At 40.2% G+C, this 15839-nt stretch overlaps 1 protein-coding gene across 6 annotated transcripts in view; it reads right to left on the bottom strand.

The window, feature by feature from the left end:
- Nucleotides 1-15839, bottom strand: part of ZNF410 (zinc finger protein 410) — a 43456-nt gene that overhangs the window by 4843 nt on the left and 22774 nt on the right. For 3 of the 6 annotated variants that reach the window (XM_014835646.3, XM_070514047.1, XM_014835647.3), the window contains 6 exons: nucleotides 12484-12634; nucleotides 11816-11997; nucleotides 6278-6367; nucleotides 3460-3585; nucleotides 2634-2774; nucleotides 1064-1191 (listed from right to left, as the gene is read on the bottom strand). In XM_014835646.3, the coding sequence (XP_014691132.1) occupies nucleotides 1064-1191; nucleotides 2634-2774; nucleotides 3460-3585; nucleotides 6278-6367; nucleotides 11816-11997; nucleotides 12484-12634 (818 nt within the window). The remainder of the gene's footprint in view (nucleotides 1-1063; nucleotides 1192-2633; nucleotides 2775-3459; nucleotides 3586-6277; nucleotides 6368-11815; nucleotides 11998-12483; nucleotides 12635-15839) is intronic. The other 3 variants (XM_014835648.3, XM_070514050.1, XM_070514049.1) reach the window with 1 other exon arrangement.

Raw genomic sequence — 15839 nt, 5'->3', positions numbered from 1 at the left:
AGATAAATGAAGAGGGGGAAAAAACAGAGGAAGCCTCCATAGGTGAGACATATTCCAAGGCAGTAACCAGGAGAAGGTGACTAAGGAAAGAACCAATGATACCGACAGCAAAAAACTTTCAACATAATATACGCAAGACTCAGACATCACAATGATGAATACAAGGAAAGGTCCTGGAAGACACATTAACATGTATGTCCATAGCCCTGTGAGCCTGGGTAGCTCCAAGAATATGACAGAATAATGGAGATTATTTAATATAGGATGCAGAGTCATTTATATGCTCTAACAGCTGATTATTGTATAAAGGTTCTAATAAAAGGAAGGGGGAAATGATGGGAGAGCACTGTGAAAGACACTATATAGCACTGAAGGCATCCAGGCTACAGAGGTTTTGGCAAAAGCTTATGTATATGAAATGAGCTTATGATAAAGTCATCTACTCCCATGACACGAGACCAATAAAATATCCTAAGGTTCTAGAAGCCTGACTGGTTTTCATTCTGTTTTCTGGGTCTCAGCCAAGACAAGAGAGTTGGGAGTGCTTAGAATCAACCTAAAACCCCTCTCTAATTTAGATGATGGTTCTCATTCAATAAGCAAGTGAACATATTCCTATATGCCCAGTTAGTTCAGCCTGGTATGTCCCAGACATATGACCCCAGCAAAATGAACAATGATTATTTTTAATGATTTTGTCACTACCTTTTTTGCTCAAGGACCACTTTGTCCTTGGATGTTATTTTCTTTATAAATAAAAACAGCATCCTTATCTCATTGTGAGGCATAGAATAGTAGACTAGATATCATTCATTAAGGCATGCGTATAAAGGAAATTAAAGCTGAGGGTCCCAGCTGTGACAAACTAATCTTCCAATTCAGGAGACCCTAACACTCAGGCTCCTTTCAAAGCTGGACTCATACTTAGCTTAGGAAGATATTCTAACCAAAATTTCCAGGAAATGGAAATTGGAGAATTTTTCAGCTCCTCTAACCCAGATCCCCATTTCACTCTCCACAGTAGTCTCCACAGAAACAAAGTAAGGCCAAGGGACAGTTTTACCTCCTGTGGATTTACAGCAGTTAAGACAGAAACCTCATATGACTGCCTCCCTGACTGCATGGTCACCAAGTGATGTGTCACATCAGGCACTGAAGACAGGGGACGTGGGGATCCTTCAGCAAGCACCTCTGTGAAACAGCAGAAAAAATGTTTCAATAGAAGTGAATCCACAGATATACCTACCTGCATTATCAAGCCTCTCATTAAGAACTCTCAAAACTGGTCCCTGAAAAACTAAATCCCACGTTTCTGTATTTCTTCCAAATTAACTCCTGTCTGATAAGCATTATCAGTGAATTTGGAAAGTATTACAAAAGGGGGATGGAAAGAAAAGGCAAGATATCTTGATATAAGAGTTGACTATTTTCAATAAACCAATTTGGAGAATACGGCTTTAGCACTGTTAACTGAATTAACACTGTATGAAACAGAGCAAAAGCTGCTTAGATAGGCAAATCAGGGGACCAGAGCCAACCCTTGAAACAATCACCAATGACACAAATAGTGCAATATGCTCAGGTCAAGAACTTAATCCTGCTTCAAAGTTCCTACTCAGTGTCTCTTCCTCCCTTGAGACTTTCTTCGTTAAGGCTCGCAAAGTAGCTCCGTGCAATTTCTGTGCCTCGTGCTTCAGTCATCCACTAGAATCACTCATGAAACAGAGGCGGCTCATTGTGGGAGCACACTCTGGGCCTTGTAGGCTCCATATGTAAGTTACACAAACCTGTTAACTTATGCTCAAAACTGACTGAGTGGAATGTGAGTAACTAAAACACAGGATCTCAGACTTATTAAATGTTCATCAGTGGGATCACCATGAAAATCTTCCAGAAAAACTTTATACATAAACCACTTAGCTTTCAAATAAATTAAGTTTCTTCTAGGGGCTTTTTAGCTTATACTGCTCTTCCAGACTATACCATATAATTTAACGTTTGCTTATATACTATCTTCTAGTCACTCAATGTTGTTTCCCACATGTAAGTTTTGACTTCTCAATTAGGTTTTAAGGTTCTACTTTTATCTTTCCCATGGTGCCAGGCACAAAGTAGGCACTGAATAAATGCATGCTGACCTCACCTGTCAAGTTTTTCAGAGAAGAGGGCCTGGCCTGTGTAACTTGGGTGAAATTTCTATACCAGAGAGGAGCAACTGTTTCCTAGAGAGCCCTTTCTTTTCTCCAGAAGATATGGCTTTTGAAGGTATGGAGAAAGTGCTTTATATCTCCTCTGTAAAACCTGGTTATGTTCTGTTTAAATGTTTTAAAAGTTAAGTTCTTCCATAACTGCAATAGGAAAGATAGAAATAGTTGGGCTAGGATGCTAGGATTATGGATAATTTTCTTCTTTAAAATTTTTTCTCTTAATTCTTTTGTTACATCATTTCAATGAAATTTTTTTTTAATAGATTCACTTACCCACCCCGGAGAGAACACAAATGCTACTCAATCATACCACAGCTACTCACAAGAAATGAACTTAATTAAAATCTCCATTTTGGAGACAACCTCATTCCTTAATCCCTAATTGCAGCCAATTTTCCCCAAATAAAGGAGAGTTGAAAGTCTTACCATCATCAACTCCTAGGATAGAATTGGTATTTGGTAGATTCAAGGACTCTCCACCAAGGCTGGGCTGGGTATTCATAGACACCAGGTTTTTACTGGTTACTGAAGCCTCTTCAAGCAAGCTACTGCCCATTAGTGGCTCAGCTGCACAGAGAATAGGATGTGAGAGACATACAGCAGTCAAGGCTGTGCCTGGTCCCCATTTTCCTTCACAGGAAGCTGGCCTTTTCTTTCAGAACTAGAAGATAACCTGTAACTTGGATACCACCTCCTATTTCACCTACTTTTCGGAAGCAAGAATAAACCTAAAAGGGAAGAGTTGAGCTTTACAGATAAATATCCTTGCTTGTGATCAGCATCTGGATAATTAGCATATGAAATAGGATGGATGCATCCTTAGAAAGGACTATTTGGAATGAAATAATTAAGCAAAGATATGGAAAAGGAATAATAATAAAAGCGATTTATCAAATTTAAGTTAGGAAAAAAAGGGAGTGATGACTGATAAATGAAAAATGCTTAACCTCTTGTCATACAGAAATCTTTAACAGTGATACTCAAATGCTGGTTCATGGATCAGCACTAGTTACCATCTAGTTGTTTTGTTGTATTGGGGGGGAGGGTGGACAAGCAATATGAATATATGTGTTTTAAAAGCTTACAGATGATTTTACTGTACAGCTACATTTGGAAACCACTAGTCCCTCAAATGCGAGCAGGTCTCTCCACCCAAAGCAGAATCAGAAAATTTCCAGAAAACCAGACAGGCCAGTTATTTGGCTTCTTAAACCCAGAAGATATAGCCCTCCACTATACCCTCTCTCCTCACCAGTTTGTTCCTGCTCTTGACTCCCAGCTGCTCCCATCTGCAAGTGATGCTTTCTCATGTGCACATTCCTGCTCCCACTCTGAGAGAAGGTCTTCCCACAGACTTGACACTGATGAGGCTTCTCCCCTGAAACAGGGACCAGGTTAAGACAAGGGAGCCAAAAAGACAGGGCACATTTCTGACAGCAAAAGAATAGACTCAAGATCTAGAAGGAGAAGCCCAGAGAATGTTACACTAAATGTAAGAGGTTGCTCCTTCTCCCATTCCCTACCTTCCCGCAGCCTGTCAACTGTCAGTACATGGGGAAAAGGAAGAAGAGTACCCAGGAGGGCTTAGCATGCTCACTGCTCCCAGCACCCAGTCCTTTTCAGACCCACTGTACTGCCGCCTGCACAAAACCACCTCTTTGGCATAAGATCATGGCAGCCACAGAATATTTACTTCCCTTTTCAGATACAGTCTCCCATGAACCTCTAGAACATGTACCATCCTCAAGGATTCCAACCCTACGTTCATAATATACCCTGTCCTATTTCCTGCCACCACTCTGACAGTCTTCAACATTCACACTGGTGGTTCATCTACAAAATGATGTCAACTATCCTCTTATGTCCTCAAGTCCAAATTCTCACTCTCCATTCCACCTACTCAGACAACCACATTTAAAGCAGGGGTCAAAAACTCATGCCTACAGGGGACTAGTAGGTAGCAAAAGTATGTGAAATGGCCAGGAAATCTCCAGAAAAGGCAAATCTATAGACACAGAAAGCAGAACAGTGGTTCCCTGGGTCTGGGGGTGGGAGCAGGAACTGACAGAAAAGGGGCACACAGGAACTTTTTGACATGATAAAAAGTGTTCTGGGGGCCAGCCCTGTGGCACAGTGTTAATTCCACACATTCTGCTTTGGCAACCCAGGTTCGTGGGTTTGGATCCCAGGCATGGACCTACAACACTCATCAGCCATGCTGTGGTGGCGACCCACATATAAAGTAGAGGAAGACTGGCACAGATGTTAGCTCAGGGCTAATCTTCCTCAAGAAAAAAAAAATGAGGAAGATTGGCATCAGATGTTAGCTCAGGGCTAATCTTCCTTCAGACACAAAAATAGTGTTCTAAAACTGGATTGTGGTGATAACTGTACAATTCTGTATATTTTCTAAAAATCACTCATTTGTACACTTACAATGGGTGAATTTTAAGCTATGTGCATTATACATCAAAAAAGCTATTTAAAAAAACTAGTTGATTGAAATACAATGATTATATAGAAACCCATAAATTCAAACTAATACTAACAAGAGAGAGAAAAAAAGCAATGAAAATGCCACTTATCTAACACTAGAAGAATAACCAGAGCACCAATTTCTCATTCTGAAAACTCACAATTAAAAGAAAAGAAGTACACATTTATCCTGCTTTTCCCAGGCAAATTACCAAATAGTGCTAAGTGATAGAGAAGAGAACTATATGTATAGAAGAACTCCAGCTAAGTCACGTGAATGAAATAACAGAATTAGAAAAACCACCATTTACAATCCTAATAAAATAACAGATTCAGGCATCATTCAGAGATGAGACCATAAGGCAAAAGGATGCTAGGGAACTTTACAATGTGGGGATCAGGGTGTTACCAACTGAACCCCCTGATCAATTTTGACAACCAAGCACTGTGTGCCTCCAGATGTGATATAAAATGAAGCACAGAGAACCACCCATAATGTACCCTTGGCAAAATCTTTGAACCTTTGAAGCTTTTAAGGCTTACTTCCATTTATAGGAGATATAGGGAACAAGTTAAATGACATAAAAGGAAGCAAACCAACAAATCCAGAATGTGAGACATTCTATAGGACCCAACTGACTGACTGTTGTACAAGTCTATGGCATGAAAAAAAAGTGAGTGTATAGATCTGGATTCAAGAAGACTTACTAACCAAGTGTAATATTAGACCTTGTTGGATCCTGATTTGAACAAATCTACATTAAAAGATATTTTTCAGACAACTGGAAAAAACTGAATATGGACTTGGTATGAGAGAAAACCAAGGAATTATTGTTAATTTTGATAGGTAGGTTAATAAGCATTGTTGTTATGTAGGAAAATGTCTTTATTTTCTCTTCTTTTATGTATGTTTGAAATAATTTTACATAATGAAATAAGGTAAAATAAAATTAAAACACCCTATAAGCCAAGCAAACACATCAGTTTGCCACCTCCGCTTAGAACCTGTCATGATAAAAACTGCTCCACCTCTAAGATCTCGACTCTGAAATTCACATGCCTGATTACACCTTTCCAACTCCCTCGCTCCCACTGAACTGCCTTGCTGTCCTCAACATAACTAACTTCCAGTTCCTTCTCTCCACTCCTCCTCTTCTGGCTCCCCTTTGCTTCCCATGGCTAGCCACTTGAACAATTACCTGTTTCTATTCTAAAATTTCTCTCCACTTTGAGTTCACTTCTGCGTTGGCATGTCTCTACTCTGAATAGGCTCCATGGCCCATATTTGATGTAACTTATAAAGCACCCAGCACAGTGCCAAATAAATTTGCTGATCTCCTCAGAAAAAGGTCTAGATTAGAAAGCAGTTCAATGGCTCAGCTGAAAATAATAACAATTAGATTTTTTCTTCTTGAATATGTGACCATTTGAATGCAATTATCAAGAACCTTGATTTCTGATTCTGTCATAATCAGGAGGAAAATTTATGGTGAACAGTTTGTTTCTTTTTAGATTTCTTTATACCACCCCCCACCATTTCACCCTTTTGGCTCTCCACCTTCTCTGAAATCTATGAATGGCACATGTTCTAGTACCTGAGTGAACCACCAAATGTTTTCGGAGGCTAGAATACTCAGCAAAGGAACGGCCGCATCCTTGAGCTTCACAAAGGAAAGGCTTCTCTCCTAGAGACAGAAATGAGACAAAGACTCAGTCTTTTGATGAATTGATGATCTATTACTCTCTTTTCCCATTAATCTTATCCTGTTTCCAGTGACTTAGTCTGATTTCCTGAATTCGTGCTATATAATCTCAACTAAGTTATCTAACAAGTGTAGCCTCTCAACAATCTCGTACACAGCCCACCAGACAGCCCTGCCCTTTTCTTTAGAGTGGCTGCCTCTGGGCATCATACTTCCTTCTCCCTCCTGGCTCAAGGGCTGACCCCAAGCTTCACTGACCTACCTTCTTCAGTGATCCCATCCCTTCTGAGGATATCAAGATTAACAGTGTATATGCTGTCAGGATTTTTACCTTACATCAATTCTCTTCAAGATACAGTTTCTAGATCCATGTAAAAGTATGATTTTTTTTTCTGCTTTTTCTCTCCAAAGCCCCCCAGTACATAGTTGTATATTTTAGTTGTGGGTCCTTCTAGTTGTGGCATGTGAGACACAGCCTCAGCATGGCCTGATGAGCGGTGCCATGTCTCCACCCAGGATCCGAACCGGCGAAACTCTGGGCCACCGAAGCGGAGCACGCGAACTTAACCACTCAGCCACAGGGCCAGCCCCATAAAAGTACAGATTTTTAAAGGTTATAAAACAGGCCTTACATAGTCCCATTTTATAAAGCAAAGAAATAAAAACAGATGTTTAGTCAGAAGTACACAGAAAAATCTGAAACGATATGTTAAAAGTACTTATATCCTGATAGTGGTATTACGGATGACTTATTTTCTTCTTTGTATTTTTATTTCATTTTCTACAATATTACTTTGTTATTTTAAAAATTAAAGATACATGGTGAAAACTGAATAAGGTCTGTAGACTGACATACTGTTAACTTTCTGGTTTTGATATTGTACTATTGGCGACATGATGTCATTTTTGGGGGAGGCTGGGTCAAGCACACACAGAACTCTTTGTACTATTTTTGCCACTTCTCGTGAGTCTATTACTTCAAAATAAGAAGTGAAAAAAACCAGAGATGCAGTCCCCCTCCTCCAAGGGTCACAGACTAATGTGTGAGAGAGAAATGTATTCATAATAACTTTAATATAAATTCCTATGCAAAAAGTGCTATAAGCATTTAGAAAGGGAGGAACTCTGATTGTGATAATTTTTTAAGGAAGTTGAATTTAGGCTGATCTTAAAAGATGACAAGGATGGAAGGAAATTTCAGGCACAAGGATAGTGTGAGCACACCCCTAAAACTGAGAATGCCCAGGGCAAGTTCAGAAAACAGCAAGTGTGAAACAATGAGAAATACAAACATTGGTCTCTGTCCCTGGTTCCTCACACAGAGCTCCTAAAACCCTTGTAAACAGGGGTGCTAGGAGAAACTTTTGTTTTAACATTTAGTCTTTGATCCCAGTTCCTTATGCAGAGCTCCTACAACCCTTGTAATTTCTTAAGTGATAAGAGCACCAGAATATTGGGTTTTGACCCTGGTTCCTGACAGAGTTAGTAAATCCCTTGGACTTTCCTGGGTAGTACAAGTCTTCTTCTAATGAGGTGACTCTTGGTGGGCTCCTGGATGAGAGGGATGCTCACCAGAAAGACCAAGCCATGATAAGAAGCTTGGGATTTTCAGCCCCACCTCCCATTCTCTGGGGAGGGGAGAGAGACTAGAAATGGAGTTAATGATTGATCATACCTACATGGTGAAGCCTTCAGAAAAATCCCAAAAGTACAGGGTTCAGAGAATTTCTGGGTTGGTGAACACATCTACATGCCAGGAGGGTGGAACACCCGAACTCCACAGGGACAGAAGCTCCTGTGCTTTGGACTCTTCCAGACCTCACCCTAGATATCTGTTCATCTGGCTGTTCATCTGTATCCTTTATCATCTCTCTCTTATTATATAATAAAGTGATAAACGTGTTTCCCTGAGTTCTGTGAGCTGTTCTAACAAATAATTGAATCCAAAAGGGAGGATCATGGAAACCTCCAATTTGTAGCCAAGTCAGACAGAAGTTGTGAGTAACCTGGAGACCTACTACTTGCTTTACTGGCATCTGAAGTGGGGAACAGTCTTGTGGGACTGAGCCCTTAACCTGTGGGATCTGATGCTATCTCCAGGTAGAGAGTGTCAGAATTGAGTTAGATTGTAGGACACCCAGCTGGTGTCAGAGAATTGCTTCATGTAGGGGAAAAAATCCACACATCTGGTGTCAGAAGTGTTGTGAGTGTGGCAGTAGTGTGAGGGTAAAGGAGAAACACAGGAAGAGCGAGTTTTTCCTATTCAGCAAGTAAGGCTGGCATGGTGACAACATGGGAGCTGGGCCTGGAAGGAGGGAGCAGCACAGCTCTAGATTATACTGTTCTTTCAGACTGTACCACACCATTTAATGTTTGTGACTTTCCAGTGGCCTGTAATTTTTTTGAAAGCATATTTGTATACTCATACCTGTCCCAGAATGCTAGGCACTCAAAAAGTTACTGAAGGAGTGATACACTCATATATATGACAGAATAACTGTCAGAAAAGCAGAAAATTCCAGTAATAAATAAGGTTAAATGAACCTGATGAACTAAAGAACCATAGAAAAAGGATTTAGAAAAAGATTCATCAGAATCTAGTGGCATGAATCTCTGCGTCAATCTGGCTAAGGTGAGTTAGCCTTCCTATTTGGAAACTAAGAGGATAGTGATTTTGCTGAGATAAGGGACACAGGAAAGAGGAGACTCAAGAGGCAATGCTGCATAATGGTTAAGAGCATGAGTCAGTTAACCCTGAGTTCAAATCTTGGCACCACCACTTATTATTATAGGGAAGACATTTAACCTCTCTGAGAATCAGTTCTCATCTCTAAAATGAACATCGTACAATCTCAAAACATTAATTGAGGATTAAATGAGATACTACAAGTTAAATATACTCAGCATAACACCTGGCACATGGTAAGCACTCATGGTAAGCCAATAAAATTGGCAGTTTTAATTACTATCATTACTACTAATAAAGATCTGAGGTCAATTCTGGCATCTGAGATAAAGTGAGTTGTCAGCATTTGAAAACAAAATCCTCGGGGCCGGCCCCGTGGCTGAGTGGTTAAGTTCACGTGCTCCACTTCAGCGGCCCAGGGTTTCACCAGTTTGGATCTTGGATGTGGACATGGCACCGCTCATCAAGCCATGCTGAGGTGGCATCCCACATGCCACAACAGAAGGACCCACAACTTAAAAAAAAATACACAACTATGTACTGGGGGGCTTTGGGGAGAAAAAAGGAAAAATAAAATCTTTAAAAAAACCTCAAAAAAACAAAAATGCTTGGAAGAGCTTTCGAGTCAGATCAAACTAGCTCTGCCACTTCTTAGCTGCATAGTATTGGGCAAGTTACTTAACTCCTAATCTTGTTTCTTCATCAATAAATATAGTATCTAGGGGCTGGCCCAGTGGCATGTTCATCAAGCCATGCTGTGGCGGCATCCCACATACAAAATAGAGGAAGACTGGCACAGATGTTAGCTCAGGGGCAATCTTCCTCAAGCAAAAAGAGGAAGACTGGCAACAGATATTAGCTCAGGGATAATCTTCCTCAACAAAATTAAATAAATAAATAATCTACTGCATAAAGTTACCTGAAAGATTCAATGAGACAACGTATATGTGCTTGGTACATATTAAATTTCCTGAGGGGCTGGCCTGGTGGTGCAGTGGTTAAGTGTGCATGTTCTGCTCTGGCAGCCTAGCGTTCGCCAGTTCAGATCCTAGGTGCAGACATGGCACTGCTTGGCAAGCCATGCTATGGCAGGCATCCCACATGTAAAGTAAAGGAAGACAGGCACGGATGTTAGCTCAGGGCCAATCTTCCTCAGCAAAAAGAGGAGGATTGGCAGCAGATGTTAGCTCAGGGCTAATCTTCCTCAAAAAAAAACAAAAAATTCCTGAGTAAATTCTAACTTTTATTATTATATTAATTATTGAGACTCAGATCCGTAAGGCATCCAGGGAGGAATGATTAAATTGAGGTTATGAGAGACTGTGACAAGACAGAAAACTGAGTAAACTGGGAGAAACCTGAAATTCTGAAATTGGTGAACAACTAGAAGATTAATAAGGGAGAGCTAGCAAGAGTTAGAATGAAGAGAGAAACCAGGTCATACTCTGAAGTAAAAGAAAGCATTTTAAGGAGCTGTTCAGTTTTATCAAATGCTACAAAGATGACGAGCAGCACAGGGATGAAGAGGTTACTGAATGCAACAATAAGGCATGGTGAACTCTACTGCTTTCCTTATCTATTCAGCTGGATGTTTTTCTTGTCCTTTTATTCAAACTGCTTTCCTGGAGTAAGCACAGTTTACTCTCTCAAGAAAAAGCTGAGAACAGAGCTATTCTGCCCTAAAACACATCCAGTGGTAATGTCAATCTGGAGGGAACATAGGAACATGCCTGGAACAAATGTGGCTTAAGTTTAAGTCAAAACTTTTCAAAAGCCCTTTAATCATACCTACTATCATTTTAGCAACACAAGAATAAACAATGAAGAGACAGAAAAAGTGGGTGAAATAAGTTATATATCCTAAGATAGTAGTCTGGGTTCAGTGATTAAGCTCTGGCAAGAGACTTAGCATATGCTGGGTGAAGTGGCTTGGAAAGTCACCCTTACACTTAGACAAGAGTCAGAGTATCTTTATTTTGCGCCTTTGATATTAACATTCTGTTTGACGCAGAACAAGTCACTTCTCCATTCTGTTTCTCATGTTGTGAGGCTCTAACAAGAAAGCAAACTCCTCAAAGTCATGGACTATATTTTAGCTTTTGTATTTCCCCCCACCTGATAATATTGAGTGCCTAGAAGAGGTTCTGTGTGGTTTGTGTGATGTAATAAATTACTGACCAAAACTACGACTGTGTAATGTTCAAAGATATTTGGAAACAGACTTATTTTGTCCATATCCCATCACATCATTGTTATCAGAGAAGGTCTTATATCCCTTCCTATACTTTAGGTCCTGGAGGGAGAAATCAACACTGTGCTTTCCTCACGTACAGGTGAAAGCTCAATAAACGTTACTGAATGAGGGGCTCGCGCCGTGGACGAGTGGTTAAGTTCACGCGCTCTGTAGCAGGTGGCCCAGTGTTTCGTTGGTTCGAATCCTGGGCGCGGACACGGCACTGCTCATCAAACCATGCTGAGGCAGCATCCCACATGCCACAACTAGAAGGACCCACAACGAAGAATATACGACTATGTACCAGGGGGCTTTGGGGAGAAAAAGGAAAAAAAAAATGTTACTGAATGAATCAGAGTGCCATGAGGCATTTGCAAAAGAGAAATTCCATCTTCAGAGTTCTAGCAACAACCCTGGACCTTCATTTCTATTTCCACCTCAGAGCCTTTCCCAAGGATAAGCACTAAGCCAAGTAGCAGGCTGCCCATGGGAATGCTGGCGTTGCACACACCTGTGTGGATGCGCAGGTGGTTCTTCAGGTTTCCAGCTGTAGTGAACTGCTTACCACAGCTAGACTCGGGGCACATAAAGGGCTTCTCCCCATTGTGGGTCCTCATGTGCACCTTCAGCCTCTGCAGCACATAGAAGCTTTTCCCACAACCTTCTGCAGGGCAGATGAAGGAGCGATCATTTCTGCAAAAAAAAAAAAAAAAAAAAAAAAATCACCTAAGCGATAACACCTGAAAACGCTGTTTGCTAGAGAGGATAAGTCAAAGCTCCTACTGACTCTCAAGGCAGACAGTAAATCCCAAACCTGGATATATCAGAATCCCCCAAAGTTTGCTAAAACTACAGATGCCCAGGCCCCACCTCTCGAAATACAGATTGTATAGGTTTAGGCCATGGCCCAATCTCATGTGTTATTTTTAAGTTCTCCAAAACATTGTGTTTTATAACGAGATTTGAGAACTCTTGCTCTAAGACATTTTAGGTGCCAAATGTCTTATTAAATATTTGTCAGAATGAAGAAAATGAGACAATACAAAACTTTCTATTAAAAAGCAAAAGACAAGTGACCTGGAGTCTCCACTTTCCTTTAATTTGTCAACTGGGAAGACAAGATCATCCGGAAGCATCAAGGTTCTTGAGTTCCAAGTATGGAATCTCAGATATGCTCACCGATGAGTTTTAAGGTGGTATTTGAAGTGAGCTGGCCACACAAATGTCCGGTCACAGCCTTCAACTGTACACTTGAGCTTCTTTTCCACTTGAGGAAGGGGCCCAGAATCTTTGGGTTGCCCATCACCAGAACCAAGGTGGACATTTTCTCCTGTAACAGAGTCACATATTTATAATCCAGGGAAGGACCCAGCTCAGACACTTTGGCTCAAACAATAAAGCTCCTATATTTTACTCCTAGTGATCATTAATCAGATCTCTAGCTTCATCCTCCCCAGCTCTCTCTGTATTCATTTAACAACAGAAGAGTGCTCTACGTCCTCATCCTCTTATCAGAGAACTGCCGAAAGCCATCATGCTTTGTTTCACAAGACTAGGTCTCTTTGGCAAGTGTAGGAAATGTCCAAAATGGTTTCATATCAAAAAGCAGAGTTGGGGCCGGCCCAGTGGTGTAGCAGTTAAGTTTGCAGGGTCCACTTCAGCAGCCAGGGATTCGCTGGTTCGGATCCTGGGTGCAGACCTATGCACTGCTTATCAAGCCACGTTGTGGCAGACGTCCCACCTATACAATAGAGGAAGATGGGCACAGATGTTAGCTCAGGGCCAATCTTCCTTAGCAAAAAGAGGAGGATTGTTGGCAGATGTTAGCTCAGGGCTAATCTTTCTCAAAACAAATAAACAACAAGCAAACAAAAGCAGGATTACATTACAGAGATTGGTGGGGAAGCACATATAGCAACACCCAGAATGGGGCACTACAGAAGATGACTAATGTCATCTTTTACCTAAAGTTCTAGATAATAAAAACTTGTATTTTAAGGAGGAACAGCCATTCCGGCTTAGTTGTGGGCTTAAGGTAGTAATTTCTTTTGTAGATGGCCACTCCTGGATTTCTATCTTTTCAAGTCAATTTGGCTGTTTCTATCATTCTAGAGAATAAGAATCACCGTCCAATTTCCTGTACCACTACTCTTTAGTTATAAAAGATCTAAGAATGCAAAAACTCAGTTGATTTTAAAATTTCTAGCCACATTTTTAAGTTAGAGATAATATCTACGGACATTGTTCAACAAACTAAAAGGAGGAGAGGAGAGGAGCACACAGTGCAGTGCTTCCCTTAAACTTAAATGAAATCAGTTAGTTAAAACTTTACATAAATTCCGAAGTAGCAGGTGGGGCTCCTTTTATTTTCTTCAAGACACAGTTGGACATCATAGAGAAAACCATTCACAACCACTTAATTCTGCTATAAGCACATGGAGTTTACCTTTCCACTATACACACCGTAGGAATAAGATTGATATTTCCAAATTTCCCTCTTGAAAGCCAAGAGTAGGAATAACATATGTTGTATCCTTCACACTCCTTGGAGCCTGACAGGTGATCAAAGGCAGTTTCTGCCTATCTATCAATCTTATTCTCTTCCTGCCCTACATTCTTCTTGCTGTGCTTCACGAAATGGTAGTCATAAAACTAAACGCTCCAAGGTTAGAGTAGAACCTAAGATGCCTTCTGTCAATTATTATTAACTAACTCTTTTTCTAAATGTTGTCCCACATATTGTATTTGTTTATTTGAAAAAGCCAGACCCGCACCTAAGTAAATTTTTTTTTTTAAATAACTATAACTTTTTTTTCAGTTTTTTTTTTATTGAGTTATTGATAGGTTACAATCTTGTGAAATTTCAATTGTACATTAATGTTTGTCACTCGTGTTGTAGGTGCACCACTTCACCCTTTGTGCCCACCCCCCACCCCACCTTTCCCCTGGTATCCACTAAACTGTTCTTGGTCCATAGTTTTAAATTCCTCATATGAGTGGAGTCATACACAGATTATCTTTCTCTCGCTGGCTTATTTCACTTAACATAATTCTCTCAAGGTCCATCCACGTTATTGCAAATGGAATGATTTTGTTCTGTTTTGCAGCTGAGTAGTATTCCATTGTATATATGTACCACATCTTCTTTATCCATTCGTCTGTTGCTGGACACTTAGGTTGCTTCCACGTCTTGGCTATTGTAAACAGTGCTGCAATAAACATTGGGGTGCACAGGACTTTTGGGATTGCTGACTTCAGGCTCTTTGGATAAATACCCAGTAGTGGGATGGCTGGATCGTATGGTAGTTCTATTTTTAGTTTTTTGAGGAATCTCCATACTGTTTTCCATAGTGGCTGCACCAGTTTGCATTCCCACCAGCAGTGTATGAGGGTTCCTTTTTCTCCGCAACCTCTCCAACATTTGTTGCTATTAGTTTTAGATATTTTTGTCATTCTAACAGGTGTAAGGTGATATCTTAGTGTAGTTTTGATTTGCATTTCCCTGATGATCAGCGATGATGAGCATCTCTTCATGTGCCTATTGGCCATCAGTATATCTTCTTTGGAGAAATGTCTGTTCATGTCTCCAGCCCATTTTTTGATTGGGTTGCTTGATGTTTTGTGGTTGAGTTGCGAGAGTTCTTTATATATTAAGGATATTAAGCCTTTGTCAGATATATGACTTGCAAATATTTTTTCCCAGTTAGTGGGTTGTTTTTTTGTTTCAATCCTGTTTTCATTTGCCTTGAAGAAGCTCTTTAATCTGATGAGGTCCCATTTGTTTATTCTTTCTATTGTTTCCCTTCTCTGAGAAGGCATGGTGTCTGAAAAGATCCTTTTAATACTGATGTCAAAGAGTGTACTGCCTACGTTTTCTTCCAGAAGCCTTATGGTTTCAGGTCTCACCTTTAGGTCTTTAATCCATTTTGAGTTTATTTTGGTGAATGGTGAAAAAGAATGGTCAATTTTCATTCTTTTACATGTGGCTTTCCAGTTTTCCCAGCACCATTTGTTGAAAAGACTTTCTTTTCTCCATTGTATGCCCTCAGCTCCTTTGTCAAAGATAAGCTGTCCATAGATGTGTGGTTTTATTTCTGGGCTTTCAATTTTGTTCCATTGATCTGTGCACCTGTTTTTGTACCAGGACCATGCTGTTTTGATTACTGTAGCTTTGTAGTATGTTTTGAAGTCAGGGATTGTGATGCCTCCCGTTTTGTTCTTTTTTCTCAGGATTGCTTTAGCAATTCGGGGTCTTTTGTTGCCCCCTATGAATTTTAGGATTCTTTGTTCTAATTCTGTAAAGAATGTCATTGGGATTCTGATTGGGATGGCGTTGAATCTGTAGATTGCTTTAGGTAGAATGGACATTTTAACTATGTTTATTCTTCCAATCCATGTACATGGAATGTCTTTCCATCTCCTTATATCGTCATCCAATTCTCTCAGAAAGGCCTTGTAATTTTCATTATATAGGTCTTCACTTCCTTAGTTAAATTTACCCCAAGGTATTTTATTCTTTTTGTTGCGATTGTGAA

The sequence above is a fragment of the Equus asinus genome, chromosome 7, assembly GCF_041296235.1.
Source record: "Equus asinus isolate D_3611 breed Donkey chromosome 7, EquAss-T2T_v2, whole genome shotgun sequence".
In the NCBI taxonomy this organism is placed as follows: Eukaryota; Metazoa; Chordata; class Mammalia; order Perissodactyla; family Equidae; genus Equus; species Equus asinus.
This window is presented reverse-complemented; position numbering and strand designations above follow the sequence as displayed.